Source organism: Mus musculus, chromosome 17, assembly GCF_000001635.26.
Source record: "Mus musculus strain C57BL/6J chromosome 17, GRCm38.p6 C57BL/6J".
Lineage (NCBI taxonomy): Eukaryota > Metazoa > Chordata > Mammalia > Rodentia > Muridae > Mus > Mus musculus.
Window position 1 is genome coordinate 57203250 of NC_000083.6, and position 25325 is coordinate 57228574.

A 25325-nucleotide genomic window follows, 5' to 3' on the forward strand; every position below is an offset into this window, starting at 1 on the left:
CAGTGCATGGCTGCAAAAGCCCCTCTCTCCTTTCTTGAGTCCCCTTTTTTCTCCCCTGGAACCCGGAAGTCTCACCTTTACCCTTCCCCCAGCCTTCTTTATTGATCAAATCAAGAACCAATTAGGGAACCAGATTTTAGTAATAGCTCCTCCCCCTACAGAAAGGTATGTTGGTTAAGAACACATACCGTTCTTGCAAAGGCCCCAGGGTCAGTTCCCAGCATCTATAATTTTGCAGCTCACCTGTAATTCCAGTTCCAGGAGATCCAAAGCCCTCTTCTGGCCTCCATGTGTACTGAACACAGACACAGACAGAATTTTGGTAAATTACTGGGGATGGAATGGTGGCTCAGCAGTAAAGAACACTTGTAGACATCCTAGGTTTGGTTCCCAGCTCCCCTTTGGGCAGCTCACAGCAATCTGTAGCTCCAGCTTCCTCTCCTGGCCTCTGAGAGCACCTATAATCATGTGGCAATATGAACTCATGTAGACATACATGAAATTAGTACATATATTAAAGATAAAATAAATTTAAAAATACAAAGTGTCTGCTGTGGTGGTGTATGCCTTTAATCCCCATACTCATGAGGCAAAGGCGAGGCCAGCCTGGTCTATAGAGCAAAGTCCAGGACAGCCAGGGTTACACAGAGAAACTGTCTCAATCAGAACAAACAAACAAGCAAGCAAGCAAGCAAACAAACAAACCAAACACTGAAAGATGGGTGAAATACAACTGAAGCTTTATTAGAGGGCTGGGCTGTAGTCAGTTGGGACAACCATAAACCACCATAGATTCTGTGAATGCCCCAAGTTCTTCGCACTGTTTCTGGTACTTCTGATCCTGGCATTCTTCTGCCTCAGGCCAGTGCTCCACCCACGTGTCCTTCCCAATGATGTAGCTGGTGCTGAGGAAGGAAGAGCTTGCAGTTAAGAGCAGGTTCCTGGGGTCAGTGGGTGGGGCCAGAGGGGCAGGCATACCGACATGCAGGGTGGGCACTTACTTGGGCTTTTCTCCCCAGAGGTCAGAGGAGAGGCCCCACATGAGGTACTTCTTCCCTTTCTGCAGCTTCAGGGCGTTTCTGCACTTGATGTGGCTGATGAACTTGCGTTGCTGCCCTGCCTGCACCTCATCTGAGCCTGCGGGGCAGGGAAGAGGAGGTTGAGTCCCAGCCAAGGCAGTTGGTCTGGGGAGGCAGGAAGTCAAGAGGGCTGGGTACCTGACTTGATGACCTGCTGGATGGTCATGGTGTACTCATCAAAATCATCCAACAGCTCTATGTTGGTTAGCTCGGTCTTGTACACTGTGGTGGGGGAAGGGGCAGAGAGGGTTTTGAGCAGGGTCGGTCATGGGGCCCTCACCAGCAGATAGATGCACCTGACTATGTGACACCCCCTCCCACGCCTACAAGCAGAGATAATGCTGAGTCAGAGCTGCTGTCAGTCTGTCCCCTCCCAGGGACACACACAACCAGGCCATCCCACTGCCACGTTCACACTCACGGGCTCAGTCACAGGGTCTTATCAAAACTTCAACCTCACTGGTGTGCCTAGGCTTGCTGGCCTGAGAACCGACTGCCTCTGCCTCACCTGTGGTTGGGTTCAGGACATGTGCTGTCATGCTGAGCTCTTTATGTAGGTGCTGGGGGATCAGATCTGGGAGCCCATGCCTGGGTATCCAGAGCCATATGAACAGAGCTATCATCCACAGTCTTTACGCTACTGCAAGGAACCACTCACCCTAGCTCTTATGGGTGACCCTAGTAACTGGCTGGTTCAGTAAGCTGGACCTGGGTGATCAGTGCCCTAACTGGTGTGAGTATCTGCCAAAACAAAACAAACAAACAAACAAACAAAAAAAACCCAAAAAACTCCATCACACAACACAGACCACCCCTTCACTATATATCTACACATGTCCTCTACACAACAGTCACATGCAACCACAGCCTGACAGGGACACAAGCACCACCACTGTTGTTCCCCACTGGGTGTGACACTGCTACTGTCACATCCACAGGGTCTGACAGCTAGCAGCAGCCATACTCACCATAGTCGACTCCGGGCTCACAAGCCTTGTCTAGCCGGACATTCAGGTTGATCTTCTCCTGTGACTGTTGCATGAAGCAGTTCTCTGCAGGGTGGGGTGCACACAGGCTCTTGAGTAGCCCCCCCAAACTCACTTTCTGGGTCGGGGCTGGTTCTAGAGGGAACACCTATCCTACTCCATGTCCCCTGGGTATGGTTTCAAGTCCTTCCCTCCTCACAGGAGTGGAGCGGCTGTGTGGGTGTGTCCTGTCTGGGACCCCCTTAGTACCCACTCCCAGGTCCTCCCTCCCCCATGGGGGTGGAGCATCTCTGTGGGTGTGTCCTGTCTGGGCCCATCCCTCACAGCCTCCTAGCGCCCACCTTCAGCACACCGGCACATTTCACTGTGGCACAGCTTGCTGAGCATCCCATCGTCCTTCTCTGGATGATAGAACCGGGTGCATGATTCCTCTGTGGGGAGAAGAGGTAGGAGGAGGTCAGAGGGCAGGGGGCTCCACCTGAAAGACCACTCCTGCTAGGAAATGCACAGTGAGTGAGTCCCCTCAGCCCTGAGATGCAAAGTCCCCAACCTCAGACCTAGTGGTACCCAAACCTTAGGCTTTCCGATCTTTGGTTCTTTCAGACCACGGTCTCTTGAAACCTCTACCTAGAGTCCTGGAACCCTCAGATGTCAAATTCTACGTCCCTGAGATGTTAAGGCCCTCCCTGCCTCTAGATCTCTGCTAGTCGATGGACCGTGAGTTTTCTGACTCTCCAAATCCTAGGACTCTAAGAAGCTCAGCGTATGGATGCCTCAGGATCCTCTGGTGCTATTAAAGGTCTCTGATACTCTGATCCCCAGGGTCTTTGGATGCCAGGAGGGCTCAGTCCCCACGCCGTGCCCTGGCTGCTCACCGAGGTTGTAATAGGAGTAGACCTTGACCGACCCGGGCTGGATAAGTCCCACATTAAAGTACTGGTGAACTTTGAAGGTCAGGCAGTCTTCTTCGGTGTGTGAAATCTGAGGGAAGGATTGGGCTGGTCAGTAGGTGTCACAGAGGGACCCCAGGACACACTCCTGGCATTTGAAGCCATGGTAGAGAAACTGAGGGACCAGGCAGGTTCTAGGTGGCGTGGGAAAACGAATGAGCAGTCGTTAAATCTATCTTCCTTTTCTACCGTGCTTGGAGCCAGACTGTTTCCAGAGTCCCCCTGATTTAGGGGCATTCAGGTGAATAAGCTCTCGCCAGCAGATCACTGTCTACCTGCTGTTGTTTGGATGGGATTTCTCTTCATTTAGGCCACAGCCTGGAAAATGTTAAGTAGACAGTGCCTTTAAGGTTATAGGGGATTAACGACCGTTTTGGGAGGAGAAGGCCAGGTCTTAGCAGAGTAGATTTGTTGCTGTGATGGTTGGTCTGGTTTCCTGGGTGTGGCCTTTCTTTTGTGTGCTCCTCCTGCCACAATGCCTGCCACCTGCCACCTCCTAGAGGATAGACAGTGGGATCAACCAGTCCCGAGCCATTTTTTCCCCCAAAAGTTTGGGCTAAATAACTCTCTTTGTAAACTCTGCTGCCTCAGGTATTCTGTTAGAACAAAATGAAGGGCACTATGACTGTGCTCATGAGAGCATCACATATAGCCAGGTATATCTCTATAATTCCAACACTCAGGTATATCTCTATAATTCTCAACACTCATGAGGCAGGAGGATTGTAAGTTTGGGACCAGTTCAGGCTACACTGAGAGACCCTGGCATTCACAATCAGACTAACCCATGCACTTTGCTTAGGCTATGGCTAAAAACTCCAAGATCCTAGAGATTCCAGAGCCACAAGGTGGAAGGAGTTTGGGTTCCTGTTTGATCATGGAGCGCTAGACTAGAGGGGGGAGGGGATGATTGGTCACTTTATATTACAAACTTTCTCCTATCCCCTCATAGCACAGATCCTGTGTTCCCAAGCCTGGGGCTAACGTGAGCTGGATATGAAGATGGAGAGAGAAACCCAGACAAGGAGGGGAAAGGAGGCACAGAAGCTTCCCTGGGGACAGGGCTTACCTTTTCTAGGTAGATGATGAGGGTGTTCTTGTTGGAGAAGGCTTTGTTCATCTCGTACTTGGAGATGTATCTATCTACTCCAGAGGCCAGCTAGGGAAGAGCAGAGCTGGTTAAAAAAAAAAAATCCCTCCCTCCCTCCTCAAAGCCTCTTCCAGACCTCAGGCTCCTTCCCTAGGCCCCAGACTCAAGTCTCCTTACCAGTTCCAGGTCCTTTGTGTCTGGAGCAAAGCCAGTCATCATGGAGATGTCCAGGATGGACATAGTGGCGTCCACATCTCCCAAGTACCTGCACATGTCAGGAAAAGGTTGTCAGCTTTCAGGATGGGCATAGCACTCAGGGCCAGTGCTTGGATGAGGGGGTCTCATCAGGACCCAGGCTCCTGCTTTCCACCCAGCATTGAAGAAGGGTTTGGTTTGGAAAACACTTGTCTGAAAGTAATATAAGTAGATGCAGCCAAGCATGGCAGTTCATGCTGCTGTCTCGGCACCTGGGAGGGAAGACTGTGAGCTGAGACTAGCCTGAGCTACTTAGTAAGTTGACACAGGCTAGCCTAGGTTACGAAGCAAAACGGTGTCTCAAACAAAATAAAACCTAACCAAAACCTAAAACTAAACTAAACTAAACTAAACCACAGCAGTGTGGAGGGCTGGCATTTGGAGTGTAGATGGCTGGCATGGCAGGCGACTTGACAGCTTAATCAGTAAAGTGCTTGCTGTGTAAGCATAAGGACCTGGGGTTGATCATCCACTGTCCATGAGGTAAAGAATGAAAAATCCACCCTGGTGGCAAGCACTATTAACCACTGAGCTATTTCTTTGGTGCGTGTTCATAGTTCCAGCCCTGGCGACATGGAGTCAGGAGGAACTCTGGGCTCATTGCCCAGCTAGTCTACTATACTTGGCAAATTCCAGGCCAAGTTGTAAAAGAACAAGGTGGAGGGCCAGTGAGGTGGTTCAGTGAGTACAGGTGCTCTAACCACAATGCTTGACAACCTGAGTTCAATTGCCAGAACATACGTGTCAGAAAAGAGAACCAACCTCTGCAGTTGTCCTCTGACCTTCACATGTATGCTGTGGCATGAAGAAATGCGCGCGCGCACACACACACACACACACACACACACACACACACACACACGTACAAGCATGATTGTGGAAAGAGGAAACACATAAGAAAAATGAAAATTCCTCTGGCAATTTTTTTTTTTGACCGTAACATCAATGATGCTTTAGGAGAGAAAATGGAGGGAGTCTCACATAACCCTGGGGTTTTGTGAGAGATGTCTTGTGTGGTCAGAGGGATGCAAGCTTGCCAGCATGAATGAAGAAGTGTTGTTAATGAAGGAGGTGGAGATGGGCTCAGGCCCAACACCACCCACGATGAAGAAAGCTTTCTAAAGGAGAGTAACTGGAGCAGGGGACCATGCCAGAAAACTTGGTTCAGAAACCCTGGACCCTCAGACTTGAGGACAGTAGGAATGTCACTTACTCCAGACCAGGTCCCTGTCACATGAGCACAGCACCCCATAGAGAAGACCATGACAATTAGTCACATAGGGGCAGCACCTGGAAGCCTCTCCACGTGCAGATGAGGCATCCCTACCATCTCAGACCAAGCCAATAAAAAGCATCTGCTTTTAGATCTCAACACACTCCAAAATGTACAGAAGACCCTGTCCGCAAGGACATAAAGGCACAAAAATTGTTTCAACAAATATCGTCCGGGAGTGTCTGTCATATAAGAACTATGACACTCTTGGGAAGAGAGTCGTCTCGAAGCTTTTGCCTGAGATGACCATGGCCACTCCCCACTCCGTAACCCTGGCCTTGGTTCCCAGCAGATGCTCCATCAGTGTTCACAGACTGGCAAGTAGACAGAACGAGTCTAAGGATCAGGATCCTTACTTGGTGCAGATTTCAAGGAACATGGTATTCTTGGCTTCCTCGGGCTTCTTGGCTACAAACATAGAAACAGAAAGATGGGAGGAGGTGCCTTTGGGTCCTGATTCAGGAGGAGTGCAGGCGGTAGGACAGGAGTGGGGCTGGAAGGTACTGGAGGGATCTTTATTCCTCTTACCTGTCTCAGGGGCTGGTCTTATGCTGACCCTGAGGTCAAACTTCTTGCAGGTGACTTTGCTTTTGAGTTTGGCATGATACACTGCCACCACCTGGTGAGATGAGAAGAAAGTCTCATGAGAGCAAGGGGTGGACAGGGGAAGGTGGTGGATGTGGCGGATGTGGGTTCCCTTCCTTACCGACAATGTGCCTCGGCCTTTTCCTTTGGCTGTTAGAGAGAAGGCCTCATTTTGCTTGGTCTGCAGAGAGTTGGGAGAGAGAAGAGGGGGTGTTAAGAGCCAGCTTTGGGACCAGGGGGATGGCACAGTAGACAAGGTGTTTGACTTATAGGTTTTATCTTGAAAATCCATGCAAAGCAAACTTGGTATAGGCCAGCACTGGGGAGACAAAGACAGGGGGCTCCTTGGGACCTGCTGGCCAGCTAGCCTATTCTATTTGAATTTCAGGCCAGTGAGACACTCTGCCTTGACAAACAAGATGGACAGCGCCTGAGGAATGACATTTAAAGTTGTCCTCTGGTCTACACACACACACATACACATACACACACACACACACACACACACACACACACACACACACACACACACACAAGCACACCTATACACAAACAAACACATACACAGGGGCCAGCTTCCTCTGACTCTGAGGGCCCTGACAGTTATCTGACCTCCCTCCTGCAGCCCTGGCTGGTACAGAGGGTTGAAAACGAGGCGGGGGGGGGGGGGGATGGGGGGGGGAGGGTAAGGCTGTACCTCTTCCGATCGCAGGAGGTTGCCATTTTCCCAGAGCAGGCGAAACGTGGTTGCAGAGCTACGGCTGGGGAGGTGGAAGGACACATCCATGTTCAAGTCCTTATGGTCAGGGACATCTGTTTGATATTGGGCCAAGGCTTGGAATACCATGAAGGTAGCCTAGAACCGGTGGAATAGGATGGTTAGCTTTGCATTCTACCTGGCGGTTAGGGTGTCCTGGGGAGATGATGATGTATAGGTCAGAATTATGGCGGCAGCAGCACACAGAGACCATTCTGGAGAATGTAGCAATGTAGGTGGAAGGGGGTGGATACCCACAGCTCCGTTGAGAGAAGCTCAGACCAAGGCTGGCCAGAAGTCATTCAGTGGTCTAGAACCCATGTGTAAAGGGAGCAGTGGAGGTCACTGAATATTGAAGACCTGTCTAGACTCCTACAAGGGGGTGAGCTTTTGTTCAGAAGTTACCAATGATGAAAACAAGTCAGACTATTTAGACCTGAAAATCTAGACCCATCAAGAGGAAGGAGGATTAGACTAGGGCTTAAGAGGCCAGAACTTAGTCTGGAACCATTTCATAAGAAAGAGAATAAAGCTGGAGTGTGGAGGGAATCAAACTCTAAAGTGATGGAGGATGGAACAAGTGCTGAGAAGTGATTGACAGCCCATGAGAAAGACCAGGCTGAAGTCTGAGCTTGTTTTGCCTTAACTTGCCCAAACCATCACCTGGAGGGCCCTAGAGAAAGAGGCTCCAGGCAGTGCCCTCACGTAGGACCTACTCACCATCATCTCCCCGGCACACCCTAACCACATGCCTTAGAATACACAGATGACAAAAGGTGGTAACGAGGGCTTGGGTGGAACTGGGAACTTGGTCTAGAACTCACCCTGAGGGGGGAGAGGGTGACATTTGAGAGCCCGGTGGAATAGAGAACATGATCTAGAACCCGCATAAGAGAGAGGGGGACATGGGAGGTCCCCTGGAATGAGGGAAGTGATCATTAACCCTTCAGTGACAAGGAGGCGTTGGGAGGCAAATGAAAGTGAGAACATGATCTAAAGCCCACACGTGAGAGATGGGACACTGTTACTCTAGTCAAACTGAGATCATGTTCTAGAACCTTCTAGTGGGGGTGTGCATTAAGAGCCTGGTGAAACTAGAAATGTGACCTACAAGTCTCCAGTTAGTGTGACATTAGGGGGCTTAGAAACATGGAACGTTACCTAGAACATTTTGATGAGAACATGTATGGGAACCCTAGGAACCAAGTAGAATGAAGAAGATAATCTACTGGAACAAGGCATGTGCTCTAGTTTCTCAGCTATCCCGCAGTCCCCACACTTTCAGGCACAATAGTTGGCATGCCTGGGAGACATGGGAAGTAAGCATTGGAGCTCGAGGCCACTTGCCTGGGTGGAGCCATAGCCGCCTCCGTAGTATCTTTGCTCATTGAGCCAGCGCACTACAGGGGGCACAGAGTCAAAGTCTTTCAGCAGCAGCAGGGCCAGGAGGGCGTAGGATGTGGCCTCTACGTTGTAGAGCTGCTGGTCAGGCTCCTCCCAGCGGTTCCGATCTGCAGAGAGACACCCCACCCCCTCAGTCATGTAGCCTGGGCGTGACTTAGGAGCTAGCTTTTCCCAGGACCAGGTAGCTGTGCTTATTATGTTCAATGTCCAGGTGCTCAGTTCTGTCAATCTGGGTCATCTGGAAGACAATCCCCTGGCCCTGTGAGTGGGGACTAATCCTGCGTTAACTGATGTGGAAGACCCATCTTGATGGTGGGCATGGCTATTCCCTGGGGTGGAGATACCAGACTGTGTAAGATGGCGAATGCGGACAGAGCGCTAGTGAGCTTGTTGGCCATCTCTCTGCTTCCTGATTAGGTCCCGCTGCCTTGATTTTTTTTCCTGCCACAATGGATTGCACCCTTGACCTGTGAGCTGAACAGAGCCCTTCTTCCCTTGAGTTGCTCCTATCGAGGTCTTTTATAACAGAAACGGGAAAAGCAATCAAGACCATTTCTAGTCTATCAGCTTCAGCCACCTTTTCTCCTCCCTTGGACTCAGAGGCCCAGTGTATGGTTGAATGGAAGATGCAGCAGGCCTCTTGTGTGATTTACATGGAAGGGTCAGTATACCTTAGAAGCCTCCAGTGCAGCTCAGTGTGGGCCAGGCATCCCACCTCTCAGCTGAGAGCCACACATCTTGGCTCAGTGTATGTATCCAGAACCCACCCTCACACCCCAGCTTTGCACCCCTTTGAGGTCACCCCTTAATACCCACCACCCATAAACCCCTTCCCCCTTGAGGTGACTCCCAACCCTCCCACACTCCTCCTCCCTTGAGGTGACTCCTCAGCCCCCACACACATACACCCCTTCCCCTTGAGGTGACCCCTTTCCCATCCATGCACACACCCCTTCCCCTTGAGGCAATCTCTCACCTTTGGCTGTGTTCAGAAACTTGCCGAGGTAAGGTTCCTCCAGTTTGTTCATCAGGGCCAGGGCATACCCAGCAATGGCCACTGTGTATGGTCTCTGCAGGTTCATGTAACTGGCTTCAATATACTCCCCTGCCTTGTTGATGCTCCCAGGAAGGCTCTGTGAGAGAGAGATAGGATCTCACATGACTTCTGGGCTACCAGGATAGTAGCTGTCCTTTGGCGCTCCCTTACCTTTGATGTGCCTGGTTTTAAGAGTTCCCTGGTTGTCGGGGACACTTGTATGGCACCTTTTTGTTGAACACTTTTATGTGTTGTCTAGCTTAGTCTGTACATTAGGTATGTACAGCCGAGTGTGTAATTGTGGGTTCTTGAGCAGTTAAGTCCTGCTTCAAAACAAAGGTGAATTATGGTTGTGTAAATAACTACTCCCCCAGGGGATGTCACTGAACAAATTGATGGTATAAAATGTCCCAAATGGGCATAAGCTAAAAGCCAAACACAGCATGTCGGTCTAAGCCTGTGTGCGCTATCTTCCTCCACCGTCGCTGTCACCATCCCATCTTGACTATGGGTTTGTCATTAATTCATTCATTGAATTTGGACGTGTGGCTCTGTGCTCTAAGTTGAAATAGTCCCTCCAAGATGCAGGGACACTCATAAAACTCAGGAAGACAATGAGAGACTTAGACAAAGGCTCAGAAGGCTCCAGAAACTCACAAGTGCTCGGGGCTCTCGGGAAAGGATTGAGATGCACAGAGCCCCTCCACATGGCTTACTAAGGCAGCATGCAGTTGCTAGGGTGAGGAGTCTCTCTGGTGGGCAGGGGACTCCAGAGGTACAGCTTTTGTGGCTTATCACCCATGTTGGGGTGGGCCTTTTGGCCCTTTGGCTGCCTTTGACTCTTGAAGTCCCCCGGCTTCCTCATATCTCTTATACCATATCACTGACTTACCTCATGATATCCATGAGTCTGAGGTAAAGCTGTATGGAACAGCAAACACACCTGCCTTTGAGTCTCTGCCTTGACTCTCCTCAGGGGTGGTCTGTGATCTGGAGCCATAAGCCCAAAAGAAACCCTTTCCTCCCTTAAGCTGCTTTAGGTCAGAGTGTTTGATCACAGCTGGGGAGGGCGACAGGATGGAGGGTTGAGAGGACACTCACATTGACCTGCCCCTCACAGATGTCCCTGGCTTCCTGCAGTGCGATGAGGACGAAGGCTGTGAGTGACACATCTGCCTCCTTGGCGTTCCGGAAGCCACCCTGTGAACAGGAGCAGAAGCAGGTCTTTCTTTGTCCCCACTCGGCTATCGAGCACCCTGAAGAATCTGAAGTCCGGGCTCAGCTCCTCACCCAGGGGGATCAAACTCTCTAGTGTGAATCAATTGAATGGTTTGCTCGTTCTCTGTTATTAGGGTCCCCTTAGCACTGCTGTCCCTGGTACAAAGGCCGAGGAAAAGCAGACATGGGTTCTAGCCCTCACAGGGCTTCTTGTCCAACAGGGAGGAAGGACGAGGGGCTCAGCTGCTCAGAGAACTGCTCCTTGACTTATGATGGGGCTACCTCCTGAGAGGCCCAGAGAAAATGGTAAATATCACAAGTCAAAGCAGTTAGCAGGGGCTGGGGAAATGGCTCAAGCCCGGGGACCTGAGTTTAATGTTTCAGAGCCCACATTAAAAAAAAAAATCTGTGTATGATGGCATGTGCTTGTAACCCCAGCACTGGGTAGGCAGAGACAGGCAGATGCTGGGACTCAGGGACTGGCCAACCTAGCTTTCTTGGTGAGCTTCATGACAATGAGGACCCCCCTCCCCCAAAAAAGGTGGTGGCCCTTGAGGACTGACACCCAAGGCTGACCTCTGATCTCTGTTGGTACACAGAATACCATCCATGTACCCCTCATGGCTGGGTCTGTCAGCCTCTGGATTCTTGGAATGCTTCCAGCGTTTTACAATTTTATTCACCTCCTCCCCACCCTGCACCTCCAACTGAGCAAGTAGATGGGGGCAGTACTCTCTCCTGTCCCTCCTGGGACCCTCTACCCTTCTCTTTCTGGAATTTGCCTGTCTCTTACAATCATTTCTTGGTGAATCACGGGCCCATCCTCCTGAAAGACACCATCCGGCTTCTGTTTCTCCAGAATCAACCATTTAACAGCCCCACACAGGACGTGAGAGTCGATGGCGATGAGGTTGGCAGCTAGAGAGAAGACCTTGACCACGTAGGCTGTCAGCCTGGGGGCGGGAGTTATAGGAACACCAGCTGAGACTCGATTGGTTTTAGTAGATAGATTGACATCTTCACCCACCAATGACCAGAGAGGGCTGGTGCCAGAGCCCTCAGTTATGGATTTTTAATTTCAAAGCCGCATAAAGCTGGTGCTTAAAGGACTCTAAGGCTCATTCAGTCCCTGCAGCCTTGACAGAGAGAGGCCAGACCACCACTGGTGGGGAATCAGGCTTTGCTCACGTGGATGTTGAGGCAGAGGGGACAGAGCTGACCACCCGCTTACCAGGTGCTGGGGGGCCGGTTGTTGAAGGCAGCATAGGCAGAGCTGGGCTGTTTGAAGGCCAGCTGCTGGGTGTACCCTGTGGGGAACAGACAGGGTCACCAAAGGAGGGGTGGACTGTGGGCTGGGCTGACCAGGATAGGCAGTGGGAGACCCAGGGCAGGATAAGGATGCTATCTATGTGAGGTGGGACGAGGGTTCAAAGAGGACAGGACAAGGATCCTGGGAGGGAGGGGTGTTAAAGGAAGGCTTGAAGGGAAAGGCTGAGAGAGGAAGGGCAGAGCCATGTGGGAGGGCTCACTGAGGAGAGGGAGGACAAGGGTGCTGCATGGGGTGGAACAAGTCTACAGAGAGGGAGGAAGGCTCAAGTAGGGCATGGATCCTAAAAAGAGGACTCGGGTTGGGTCCAGGGATCAGACAGGTGAGCCATCTCTGAAGAAAGGAGAGGGGAGGGGCTTGGAGGAGAGACATGGCCTTGGAAAGAGGGGTGAGGCTTGGGAGGAGATTGAGGAGGCGTAAGGCCTCAGGAGAAAGGGTGCAGCTTTGAAGATCGGGAATGGGGGGGGGGTCTGGGAAGGATGAGTGGGTGAGTTTGGGGAGCTCTAGCTCAGGCCCCACCTTTCTTGATGAGCTCCAGGGCCTCTTGCCTCTTCTCTATGCCGAACTTCTCCCACTGTTCGGTCTGGTCCAGGTAGTGTACCGCAATGACTGTTGGTGTCATGCCAATCATGTTCTGTTCCCCACAGCCTGCGGGGGTCACGATCAGGTGTTTCAGCCGCTCCCCGTCCACAGCATCTTCAGCCATCTGAACCACCGGGCTCCCTGCAGCGGAGGGTGGAGGAAAGGCTTGTTCAAAGACAGTCTCTGACCAGAGGAAGCCTAGGGCTTGGTGGCTGCAGGAGGGTGTGTGTGGAGGTCCTGTGTGGGTTTGGGGAAGGTTGTACCCTTGGGCACTTAATTTCACCTTTAGATAAAATAATGGCCATAGTCACAGACACAGGCTTACAGTTCATTGCTCATGTCCATTGGAGAACTCCACACAGAATCTCAAATAATCCTCAAACCACCTTTTTAGTGAGGCACTGTCACTAGCTCTCTATGCGTGCTTGTCTGAGGGGTGTGATGTCCCCTTGATGTCCCTGGATCCAGTCAAGAGTAGCAGAACATTTGCTCTTGACATGTGTGTGGCTTCTTATTTAATCTCTTTACCAGTAAGTGCTGTTTGCTGAACTGACTTCTGCAGGAAGCTCCTGCAGGCAAGCCCACAGCGTATTGTTCCAGATGAAGTGTGTGTGTGTGTGGATCAGGGGGGTCTGAGGCACTATGGCTCAACTCCCACAGCAAACAAGGCAGAGACTGTCTGTGGTGTTTGAATGAGAGTGGTCTCCATAGGCTTATATATTCCAGTGCTTGATCACCAGTTAGCCAAACTATGTTTGGGAAGGAACAGAAGCTGTGTCCATGTTGGAGGAGGTGTGTCACTGGGACAGGCTTTGAGGGTTCAAAAGCCCACTCTAGGCCCAATCTCTTTCTTTCTCTGCCTGCTACCTGCGGATCAAGATATAAAGCTCTCAGCTACCGCTCCACCACCATGTCTGTTTGCTTCCTGCCATGGTACTCATGGGTGAAGCCTCTGAAACTATAAGCCAGCCCCCATTAAATGTATCCTTTAATAAGAGTTGCCTTGGTCATGGTGTCACTTCACAATAGAACAGTGACTAAAACAGCATCGTATCATTGCCCTCATTTTTCATAGGGGGAAACTGAGGCACAGGGTGCCAGTATGTTAACAAATGAGTCCCAGGTTAATCAACTTGAAATTGATTTGAATCTGGGCATCCTGGACCAGGGTCTTCCCCCGCTCCCTTTCCTTATTCTCTTCTCTCCTCACCCTCAGCCCATGAGATGGAGCTCAGTTAACTTCTGGCTCCCAGCTACCCTGACCCCTGCATGGCAGGGAAGAGGCCATCTTACCTTGCAGGATAATTCTGGTCTCAGAGTCTGTGTCTGGCACTTGGTCGCTAAGGTCTGCGGCAGGCACATCCACCTTCTGCACTCCCCCTGCAGGGTGAGAGTGAAGCCGTGGATGGCACCAGCTTCTCTCTCACCCCTTCCTTTGTACCCTACCCCACCTTGCCCTCTCTGCCTGCCTCACCTTGACCGAGCTTCTCTGGGTCCAGTGTATGGATGGCCACAGTTTTGTTGATTCTCATTCCTTCTGGCTGTGGAGGGTGGTGGATAAAATGACAACAGATACACAGATGGTCAGCAGGGTACTCTTCAGAGAAAGTCCTTCCAAAGGCCCCTGCCTCTCTGCCTGTATGACTGGAGACCAGTTACTTAACCTCTCTATGTCTCAACTTCTTCTAAGGAGAAGGTGATACAAATGCCTACCTTATACTCATGTGTATGTGTGCATGTGTGTATTTATATGTGTGTGTGCATATTTGCATGTGTATGAGTGTGTTTGTGCAAGTGTACATGTGTGAGTGTGAGTGCATGAGTGTATGTGAGTGTGTAGTGTGCATGTTTGTGTATGTATGAGTATGTGTGCATGGGTGTATGTGAGTGTCCATGCATGTGTGCATGTGTGTGTGATTATGCACACCTGTATGTATGTGCAAGTGTGTGTGTCAGTGTGCATGCGTGTGCGAATGTGAGGGCATGAGTGTGCATTATGTGAGTGTGAGGTATACATGTGCGGGTTTGTGTATGTGTGTGAGAGAGTGTGTGCCTGTGTTCAAGATGTGCATGTGTGTGTATGTGTGGGTATATATACATATGTGCATAAATGTATGAGTGTGCACATGTATGAGAGTGTGTGCAAGTGTGAGTGTGAATGCAGGTGTGTGAAAATGTCAGTGCCATATGTCTTCTTCAATCCCTCTCCACTTCTTTTGAGACAGAGTCTCTTGATTCATCTGGAGTACCCAATTCAGCTAGGGTGACTGGTTGGTGAGCCACTTCCTATGGCTCTGAGCTCAGGTTGACACGCTTGTACAGCAGTCATGTTGCCGGCTGAGCCATCTCCCTGGGCCCTTTTTACTTTTTAAAAAGACTTGAGACAGGGTCTTATTAAGTTACCCCTGCTATTCTCAAATTCATGATCCTCCTGCCCCACACCTCCCAAGTGCTGGGATCCCAGGGCACACCTTATACCTGGCTTACAAAGTGCTGGAGAGGGAGCCTGGAACTTTGCATGAACTAATTGAGCACTCTCTTCTGAAGCCTAGCCAGTTCTAAGTTTCTGTAACATCTGGGCCCTAAGACAATCCTTGCTGTCTCAGAGCCCAGGTCAACAGCAGGGAGATCTGAAGGCTAGAGGCAGCAGATGCCCCGAGGACTCACCACGACCTTCAGTGTCTTCTTGACACCATCACTGATGAAGTGATTGAAGACAGCAGCCTTGACCTCCACCTCTTGTTGGCCGATCTTCAAGGGGACAATGACATACGGTACAGCCACCGAGGACTTGGGAGGGATTTTGATGGTCTGGAAGTAGCGATTCTTGGCGGTGGCCATGCTGCAGAAGGCTGGATTATGCAACAGTTCCACCCTCACCTGCAGGGGAGGGAGGGACAGGGCAGGTGTGTGAGGGAGGAGCTGGGGCAAGTGAGGGAGGGGACAGGACACGTGAGGGTGGGTTCATGGGTCCTGGTGGCCCTTTCAACTATGACTTGCTCCCACCTTAAGTTCCTCCTGTTCACGGTAGTTGAAGAGCACAGCTCTGATCTCCACCTGTTCGTTGCGCACTACAGAGTAGGGCAGCCGCAGGTCAATGAAGAAGTCCTGCATCACTCTGATCTCATAGGGGTCTGCCACACAGATCCCTGTCGGCAGAAAGAAGAGTGTGAAGGATCCAGGGTGCGAGGGCTGTGCAGGGAGGCAAAGGCAGGCTTCTGGTTCAAGTTCCCTAGCTGTCCATGGCTGATCCTATCTGCAGAAAGGTGAAGACTAAACATGCACATGTGATTGGCAGATCCTAGAGGCGATGGTGTCGCAGCCAGTTGTGTCTGACTTCATGAGTTTACATGTGCGCATGTGTGCATGGGTGCACACGCATGTGGAGGCCAAAGGTTGACCCTGAGTGTTGTCTTCAATTGCTTCTCTACCATATTTAATTTTAGCTATGTGCACACCACACACACACACACACACACACACACACACACACACACACACACACGAGTCTCCGCGTTTGTGTGCATCTCAGTGCAGTGCCCACAGAGGCCAGAAGAGGGCATCAGATCCCCTGGAGCTGCAGGGAGTTGCTTGGCTAGGCTGGCTGGCCAGGAAGCCCCAGGGATTCCCCCCAGCACTGGGGATGGCAAGCAGGCACGATGACTCCCTGCTTTCTATGCTGGTTCTGCAGATGGAGCTCAGGGCAAACTCTTCACTGCTGAGCCATCTTCCCCAGCCCCTCCTGTACCTTTCTTGTCTGACAAGCTCACTGCCAGAATCTCCCAGGTGGTGATGGAATCTTTGAGAAAGATGTTCATGACCTTCGTAGAGATTCTGGGTGGGACAGAAGTTTAAAAATTAAATTAGTGGTAAGATCTATCAAGGTGGAGAGGGCGCTGAGGTGCACGGCCCTCGGGCGGGGGGGCGCAAGTTAGATAGGAGCTCTGGGTTGCACCTGTGGCTTTGCTAGTTCAGCCCATCAGCCCTCAGGGATGAATCCAGAGGAGTCAGGAAGTTGGCAGCTCCATGCAAATTACATGCAAATGAGCAGGTCTGGGAGGATGCCTTCTGCCCTCAGGCAAGGATGTAGAATGGGGAGTGTCCCGGCCTCATCCCCCCCCCCCAAACCCTTTAAAAAATGTATTTACTGTGTATGTTTAAGTGTGGGTGGCACCTTTCTGCCAGAACCTTCGTGTGAAAGTCAGAGGGCAATTGTGGGGAGTTTGTTCTCTCCTTCCACCATGTGGGGTCAGTGGTGAGTCTTAGTGGCCAGCACCATTTTCACTGATCGGAGAGCCATACCCATTTTTCTCTGGTTCTTTCAACTCTTCTATGGTCCACAACCAGCTCTGTGGGAAGTGGCTTCTAGAGATAATATCTTCTTCTGGAATTATGTCTTCCTCCAATTCACCTGAGGGTAGGGAGACTTTTGGAAAAGTCTGCAGGTGGCTCCCTTGCAAACATTTCTGAGCTGCGTAAATGCATTCACCAGTGTGATGGTTTTCTACCAGCTCCAGACACGCTGGTCTGTGGGGATTTCCTCTCTCCACCTAGGAACTAAAAACTAAAAATCATGTTCTACAGATGTATTGCTATCAAGACGAGCATCATCCAAACTGGTCGGGAACTTGTTAGGTAGTCCATGCTGGCCTGGGACCTGCAGCAACCCTTCTACCTCAGCCTCCTGAGTGCTAAAATGACAGGCATGTGCGACCACACCTAGCTTCAGTGTGGAGTGATTGTAGGAGAATTTATCTTCATTTTGTTGAAGATGTATTGCTTTGTGGGATGGGACTATAGGTGCAGGAAAGCCAATGTCCAGTATGAGAAAAGCCCTAGGCTCTCTCCCTCACTCTTTCCTCACACACTGCCCAGCTGGCCTCCATCCTCCTCCTTCTAGCCTCCCAGGGGACAAGGTTGGGGGCACAGTCTTTGGGCCACTCTTCTAGCAAACAGGTGCAGCCACCCATCACTGGGCAGTTGTGCTCCCCCACCCCCACCCGAGTGTCACCCTACAAGCCACCACTCATTCCTGGCCAGGTCCAGCACTGGGCAGTTGTGTCCCCCCACCCCACCCGAGTGTCACCCTACAAGCCACCATTCACTCCTGGCCAGGCCCAGCACTGGGCAGTTGTGTTCCCCCATCCCCACCTGAGTGTCACCCTACAAGCCACCACTCACTCCTGGCCAGGCCCAGCACGTGGTCTCTTCTGTGTTGTTCACGCAGCTTGGTGATGTGGTTGCAGCAGTCTATGAAGGCCTTTATGCAGTTCTCGCCCTGGGTGATGAGGCGTGCCCGGCGCTGGCAGCTGTATCTCATAGGGATATCCCGCATACCATCCTCACAACACTTCCGAAGACCCTTGTCAGTGTACTGACCAGCTGTGGGAGGCCCAGACCTGATGTCAGCCTTAGCCATCAGGACATCATCAGACCAGACTTCAGGGAGACAAGGAAGGCAACGCCCTCCTCCTCCTATGGGAGGAGTGTGGGTGATGCATGGAGATGTGGGTCAGTAGAGGATTCCTAACCTTTGTCCATCCTTCTTTCCATCAACTGTACTGAGCGACGGCGGCGGGCTGCTGGCTTGGTGCACTCAAGATCTGAGGGGGAGAGAGAGACAGGAGTGACAGGGTAAGGCTGGGGTGTGATGGTTGCACCCTTTTGGTAGTGGAATAGACTGAGGTTCAAGAAGCAACAATAAAAGCGGTGAGACGGCTTATGGGGTAAAGGAGCTTGCTGCTAATCCAGATGTCCTGAGTTTGATCTCCAAGACCCACAAGTTGGAAGGTGAGAATGGAGTGGTACAAGTTGTCTTTTGACCTCCACATACAGAAATGTGTATGTGTGTGCGCGCACACACACACACATACACACACACACACACACACACACACAATGCACTCACACACACACAAAATGCACTCACATACACATGCACTCACTCACATAGAAGCTCTCGCACAGGGATGGGCAGGTGTTGCTGATGGAGGAAGGGCAGAGATTCAATCTCCTGGTCTCAGGGTTCTGTTCTTCTATGGGCATCTAGGTTTGGAAGCATGTCCCTCCTTGTGTCCTCCCCAGTCTCTTTTCTCACCTGCTCTCTGTTCAGTCTGCAGTCCTTGGCTTGTCTTGAAGGCCAGGCCTGCATCCATGAAGACACCAGCATAGTTCTTCCCACTGCCTGGGGTGCAGCCAATGTCTGCCTTCTCTACCACATCCCAGATCTGCAAGTGAGGTGGTATGGGGTGGATGGAGGGGATAGAAAAAGGCCCACCACCAACCCGTCATCAAGCTCAACCCAGCCGTCCCTGCCCCTCCTTACCCTAACATTCAGCCCTTGACAGACTCAGCTTCTAGCATCCACCACACTCCAGGTTGGGCTGAGAGATGCAAGCACTTACCTTGCTCTGTGTGAGTTTGTTCTTCTTGTTCAGCACAAACACTCCCTTGTCCACAGCCACTAGCCCCACTCGGGCCCCCTGGTTTCCTTCAATCCTGAGTGTCGTTTGTTGCCCAGGTGCGAGATGGTTATCTCTTGGGTCACCCTTCACCACCAGCTATAGAGAGGATGGAGAAGTAAGACAGGGAAGGGTTAATCCCAGAAAACCCACAGAGGGAAAGAGGAAGGGAGGGAAGAGAAAGGAGGCAGAGAGAACATAAGGGAGGATAAAAGGGGAGGGCAAAGAGACAGTGGGGGAGAAGAGATAAGCGAATGAGAGAGGTGAGGAGAGAGAATATGGACAGAGAAGAGAAAAAGAGGGGTTGCAAATGGCGTGGGTGGGTGGGGGGAGACAAAAGCAGGCAGAAGTCTGTGAGTCTGTGAGCCCAGCCTAGGCTAGTCTACATATTGAATTTTCAGGACAGTCAGAGCTGCATGGAGAGACTCTGTCTTTAAAAAAGGAAAGGGGGTAGGGAGAGAAAGAGAGAGAGAGAAAGAAAGAGAGAGAGAGAGAGAGAGAGAGAGAGAGAGAGAGAGAGAGAGAGAGAGACTCACCGTGCCAATACAGGAATCCTTCACATCCACCCACACAGAGTCAGCCACCACCTCCCTCTGGCCACTAGCTCCAATCAGGGTGTAGTAAGCCACCAGGCGAAATGAAGGAATAAACTCTGGAGTGATGGGCAGGGACAAGACCACCAGGTCCTGGCCAGGCTCCCGAACCTGGCGGCCTGCCTTCAGGAGCTTCCCCTTGTTCATAACCTGGAGGGATGATGGGCTAGCATAAGAACCAGGACAGGGCTAGGTAGAATGGGTACAGGAGACCCCAGGGCTGGGCATGAATCCCTGGGGTACTGGAGGAGCTGAGGCCCCTGATGGTCACGGACCAGGTAGGTGTAGTATCGGATCTTGGCCTCATGGCCTGGGTCTGTGCGCAGGTGGAAGTTGACATTGAGGTTGTCCCCCGGCTTGAGCTCCATTCGTGACACTGACAAGTGTAGGTAGTTGTTGGAGTTGTGCATAGTGCTGTAGGGATGGGCCTCCATTGTCTTGGTGGCCTGCCGTGATTCTGGGAGAGTGTCCTTCTTGGTGCGGACCTAGGTGAGGAATCCAGAGAGAGAGGCACGGTGGTTCCCAGAGCTGCCCAGGTTGGGGTGCTCACAACAGGGTCTGTGATGGTTAATACTGCTGGACAGCTTGATAGTGTCTAAAATCAGTCAGGCGATGAGCGCTGGCCATGCCGGTGAGGGGGGTTTTAGATTAGGTTGAACGTGTGGGTGGCACGGTTCTCCCCTGAGATAATGGACTGGACTGAATAAAAAGGAGGAAGTGAACTAAACACTCAGTGCTCATTCATCTTTGCTGGTAGGGTGTGAAAAAGATGCCGTATGCTCCTGCTGCTGTGCCTGCCAGCCACGCAGGACAGTCACCTCCCACTGTGAGCTGTGGTATACATTCCTTCCTTAAGTGGCTTTTGCCAGGTGTTTTATTACAGCAATGTGGGATCCTCTGGGTGGACCACGGAGGTGTCATGAAAACAGCAGAGCTCTGTGCTTCCCTGACCGTGGAGACCAGGGTTGGAGCTCTAGGCACTCACTGTGATGGTCAGGGGTTGGCGGCTGTTGGGTGTGTTGATGCTTAGCTTGGCCACGCCATCATCTTGGGTGAGAGCCTTTGCATTAGATCCCTGAGTGACCACCAGCACTTTGCTGGCCGGAGAGCCATCGGGGTTGGTCACGAACACCTGTGGACAGAGTCAGGTGGACAAGGGTCAGGCAGTGTGGTCAGAGTGACGGAAGATGGAAGTTGGGATTAGCCCTGGCTCTTACCATGAGGTCAAAGGGCATGGCTGGCTTGAAGAATTTGGGTGTCTTGGTGAAGTGGATCTGGTACGGGGAAGTGACAATCGGGATCCCACTGCGCTCTGCCTCTACCATGTCACTACCTGAGGAAACGGATGGAAGCAGTGAAGGCAGGCTTCCCAAAAGCCCTTCAGAGCCCAGCCTCCTCGCTCAGACTAGCCTTGCCACCCCTTAGTCAAAGCAAGCCTCACCTGAGTGCAGGATGACAGTGACGGAGACATACAGGGACTTCCCCACCAGGGCGTCGGCGTTGGAAGGCCGTACCCCCTCCATCAGCACCTTCCGGGTCAGCACTGCATCCCCCACACCATCCTCAATCTGCAGAGGATAGGAGAGCATGAGGGAGGGGAAAAGGTCCCCAAGATAAAGGAGGCTAAGAAGGGGAGGAGCTCAGAATGGGTGGCCTGGTTCAGCAAGGTGAGTGACTGGTAGGGGCACTAAGAGGTGGGATGGGCTCTGGAGTGATGATGGGGCGTGGTCGGGGGGCGGGGGAGGGAGCAGGGAGAGGCTGCCATTCTAAGCTCTCATTCCAAGGGGTGAGAAAGTACCACTACGCGCGTGAGGGAGTGGGCCAGAGAAATCTTCTTATCGCCATCCTGGACCCCAAAAATCACGAAGGCTGTCCCGTCCACGTTTTTCCCGTACAGGAACCTGAGAGACAAGGAGACTTGGGGTCCTGGAGACTTCTCTGGGTGTGGCTGAAGACACGCCCCCCATGCGTCAACGCCCCCCCCCCATGCGTCACCCCCATCCTCACTTGGCTATGATGGAAACTTCCAGGCCATTTGGGTCATCGATGTAATAAAATGTCTCTGTGGGCTCCACCCGGACCTCAAAACTGGGCAGCACTAGGATGGGGTATGAAGACGATGGTGTTGGCATGGCTGCCAGGGCAGCATAAGCACAAGGGCCTCACCTGCTGGATGCCCCAAGACTTACCGTATTCCTTCACCTCAAACTCTGCGGAGAAGATCTGCTTCGGCGCATGTTCGTAAAAGGCTCGGATCTTCCACTGCCCCATGCTGCAAGAAGATGAGGAATGTGGCAGAGCCTCCAAGAGCCTCTCCCCCATCTCTCCCCCCGGACGGGGGAATCCCGTTTTTTGGAGGCTCAGATTTACTTGACCAGTTCAGGAATGTTCCAAGACAAAGGCAAGATGCCGTGTTGGTTGTTGGAAGACAGAATGTCTCTCTTGACAGGAATGCCATCGGGGGTCTGTAAAGAAAGCATAAGGGACAAAGCAGCTCTTTAGAGTCACAACCACCCCATCTCTTGTTCACTGAGGCAGGAGTTAAGAACACAGACCTGGGTAACTCAGCCTAGGTTCAAATCCCTACTGTGCCACTTAGAAGCTCTGTGTTCTCAGGTAAATAGCTCAACCTCTCTGTGCATTTCCTTTTATGTTTAGGACATAATTAATGCAGCAAAAGCCTGGGTGTTTAAACGATGAGGGCTATGATGTGTGTGAGTTTGGAGCACAGGGTGCAAGGAGGAGGAAGGCTGGGAGGGAACTAGGCAGGGTGAGCAGGACCTTGTGCCTGGCAAGGAAGACTTTGACTCTACAGAAGTGGGAGCCACAGAGGGTTGTAGGGAGAGAAAGGAGGGAACTCCACTAGGGTTTTAACAGGGGCCCTCTACTGGGCAAAGTGGACTGAGTTACCAGTAATTCTTCCCAAACTTCAGATAGGGCAACTCAAGTTCAGGGGGTTTCCCTGGAGTTGGATGCCTCACTCTATGGGTCTTCCTAGGTCTCTGCAGTGATCGTTATGTATAGCCATTTGCTCATGGACCACCTCAGAGGACTGAGTCTCAGAGGAGAGGGTCTCAAAGGGGAGGGGACTTGGAGGGGAGGGGACTCAGAGAGGAGGGTATCCATCTCTGGGAAACTCAGCAGCTGGTACCTCAATGAGGATGACGACTGTCTTGCCCACGGGCAGTAGGTTGTTGTCCACAGTGAAGATCCGATATAAGACTGGAGGATGTGAGGGAGACACACAGAGAGTCCCCTTAGACCTTAGGCTCTGGGAGGCCCTTCCAGCCTCAGTGGGAGCAGCCTCCCACAGCACTTACCAGTGGAGCCAGGGGTGTAGATGGTCTTGTCTGTCTGGATGAAGAGGTACCCACTCTGGAAGCTTACCATCACTGCTTTCTCCACCACCGTTTCCCCGAAGTTTGCCACCACTGTCACGTACTTGTGCCCCTCCTTATCTGAGTTGAATTCCTTACTGGCTGGAATCTATGCGTGGGATGTCAGGAGTCTGTGTCAGGGAGTGGTGCCCAGAAAGCATCCCCTAGATCCCCCTGGGCCTCCTCTCTGTCATCTCCCCTCAGACAGGAGGGGCTCAAGGAGGAAGAGACTCAAGAGGAGAGGGACTGAGAGGAGGAATCTCAGAGGGAAGGGGCTCAGAGCAGAGGGTCTCAAAGGGTAGGGGACTCAGAGGGGAGGAGATCAAACGAGAGGGACCCAGACGGCAGGGGCGTCAGAGGGGAGGGACTCAGAAGGGAGGAGCTCCGAGGAGGCTATAGGAGGCAGCCTGAGGGACCCAGGCCGGACCGGAAGGGGCTACGGCTGACTGTAGTTCCAGTTCCTTGCCCACCTTGATGGAGACGCTTCTCAGATGTCCACTGGCTCCTGTCAACACTGTCTTCTCACTGGTCAGCACTTGCCTCTTTAGGAAGTCTTGCACAGTGACTGTGACTGGGATGTCACCCTGAGCATCGTGGGCCTCCAGTACGATGGTCTCTTCGCTCTCCAGCCGTAGGACATTGGGAGTAATGATGGAATACCTGACCGTGGGGTGTGGGAGCAGATGTCACCTCAAGGCCTGAGACTTCAGCCCTCACTCTGGCTGGCCCAGTCCCTAGTTCTAGCGTGTTCTAGTTCTCAGTGCTGGAGCAGATGCCTGGATCCACGTCCTCCCCACACAAGAAGGTACCAAACCACAGCCCACTTTCCCTTAGCCACTAGAAGCTGTCTTTTCCTGGCTTCAGCACTGGGTACCAGCCATAAGGACTTTGCTTGTACTGAGAAAGTGCTCTCTCTACCACTAAGCTATACCTCAGCCTCTCCTCACTTTTCTGTTTGGAAACAGCATCTCACTAAGTTGTTCAGGCTAGCCCTGAACTCACTCTGTAGCCCAGGCTTGGCTGGAATGTGTACACTTCCTGCCTGGGCTTCCAGAGTGGACAGGATGACAGGTCCATGTAATCAGGCCCAATGCTGAGCTTGGCTTTTGACAGTCCACACAAGGGCTATAGACCCCAACAACCCTCCAGTCCTCACATCTTAAAACTTACCATTGCCTAAACCACAAGACATCACAGACACCATAAATCTATAGACCTTCTTCTTCATAAGTAGGCACACCAATGCTACAATACCTGAGTTCTATGAACATAAGACAACCCAAACACTCACATTCTCTCTCTTTCTCTCTGTTTGTATGTATGTATGTATGTATGTATGTATGTATGTATGTATGTATGTATGTATGTCACGTCACAGGAAGATGTCCGGTGTCCTGTTCTATGCCCCTCCCTCCCCACACCTTGAGTCAACATCTCTCTCTGAACCTGGCACTGGGCTGGCAGTCAGCAAGCCCCAGTATCTGGTCTCCAGCCCCACAGTGTGGGGTTACAGGCTCTGGAGGCCACTCCTGGCTTTTCTGTGGGTGCTGGGAGTTTGAGTTAAGGTCCTTATGTCCATGCAGCAAGACTTCATACCCACTGAGCCATCCTCCAGCCCCCAGCACAAATTCTTAACATCCCTGTCTCCCCCCAAGTGGGTGACTCCTAGGTGACTCACCTAGGTGACTCCTAAATTGTATAAGAAACTGCACCCCCAAAAGGTAACTACTTACATGGGGATCCCCAGAGCTAATGGGGAGCTGGCCAACAGCAGCAGTAGCACTAGTAGCTGGGACCCTGAAGCTGGTCCCATAGTGAAGGAAAAAGGTGGAAGGAATGAAGGGGTAAGGGGCAGGGGTGGGCAGAGGCGAGCTGGGGCTGTAGCCGCTGGCTCTTTATATGGCTCTCCTCTCTGGTCCCTCCCTGTTCCTGCACCAGGGACTGCCCAAAATTTCGCAACATAGTTTCCTAAGCTTTTTCACAAACCTGGGGCAACAAGCCTTGGGGTGAGTAACCCTAGGCACATTTCCATTACCCTGGAGCTTGAAAGTACCTGCTTGGCTCAGGCTTTTCTTGGGGTCAAGGCCAGATGCTGAACCTGGGCTGGTCCCTGTTGTACTTGGTTACACCAGAGACCATTGAAGTCTAGAGTGACCTCCTCCCACACTTAGCTGGGTCCCAGTAACCCAGCACTTCTGGATGGCTGGTTCTCCCTACCCCCAAGGTCTTGCTAAATCAGTGGGTCGAGACACATTTGGCATTGCATTATATATCCTGCGTATCAGTATTTACCTTACAATTCAGAACAGTAGCAAAATTAGAGTTGTGAAGTAGCAATGAAATAATTTTATG

At 51.7% G+C, this 25325-nt stretch overlaps 1 protein-coding gene and 1 non-coding gene across 3 annotated transcripts; both read right to left on the bottom strand.

Moving 5' to 3' along the window:
- Positions 1-717: 717 nt before the first annotated feature.
- On the bottom strand, positions 718-24887 carry C3 (complement component 3). 2 transcript variants are annotated; one of them, NM_009778.3, is made up of 41 exons: positions 24707-24887; positions 23444-23633; positions 22917-23082; positions 22748-22818; positions 21967-22061; positions 21786-21868; positions 21604-21694; positions 21395-21497; positions 21038-21164; positions 20814-20929; positions 20582-20728; positions 19872-20081; positions 19540-19746; positions 18947-19102; positions 18640-18769; positions 18074-18145; positions 17724-17924; positions 16845-16953; positions 16291-16376; positions 15549-15691; positions 15210-15422; positions 14017-14083; positions 13836-13922; positions 12480-12683; positions 11865-11940; positions 11427-11586; positions 10517-10615; positions 9356-9512; positions 8323-8486; positions 6916-7074; positions 6340-6399; positions 6162-6252; positions 5990-6041; positions 4283-4370; positions 4085-4174; positions 2941-3046; positions 2407-2496; positions 2048-2131; positions 1218-1301; positions 1002-1137; positions 718-905 (listed from the first exon to the last, which is right to left on the bottom strand). In NM_009778.3, exons 1-41 carry the CDS (start codon positions 24784-24786, stop codon positions 764-766), a joined length of 4992 nt encoding a protein of 1663 aa, NP_033908.2. In that variant the 5' UTR covers positions 24787-24887; the 3' UTR covers positions 718-763. The 2 variants fall into 2 exon arrangements, with proteins under 2 accessions (NP_033908.2, XP_011244560.1); XM_011246258.2 differs by lacking the exons at positions 17724-17924; positions 18074-18145; positions 18640-18769; ... (12 more) ...; positions 23444-23633; positions 24707-24887 and adding an exon at positions 17648-17716 and having other exon boundaries at positions 724-905.
- On the bottom strand, positions 13923-13979 carry Mir6978 (microRNA 6978). Its single transcript, NR_105944.1, has one exon. It is a non-coding gene; the product is annotated as a microRNA 6978 (primary transcript).
- Positions 24888-25325: the final 438 nt, after the last annotated feature.

Excerpts from the sequence above, each read along its gene's own strand:
- C3 (NM_009778.3), bottom strand. The coding sequence starts at position 24,786 with ATGGGACCAGCTTCAGGGTCCCAGCTACTAGTGCTACTGCTGCTGTTG. Across the intron at positions 21,498-21,603 it reads GAAGTTTCCATCATAGCCAA|GTTCCTGTACGGGAAAAACG; the intron begins GTGAGGATGGGG and ends CTTGTCTCTCAG. Across the intron at positions 18,770-18,946 it reads ACAAACTCACACAGAGCAAG|ATCTGGGATGTGGTAGAGAA; the intron begins GTAAGTGCTTGC and ends CCTCACTTGCAG.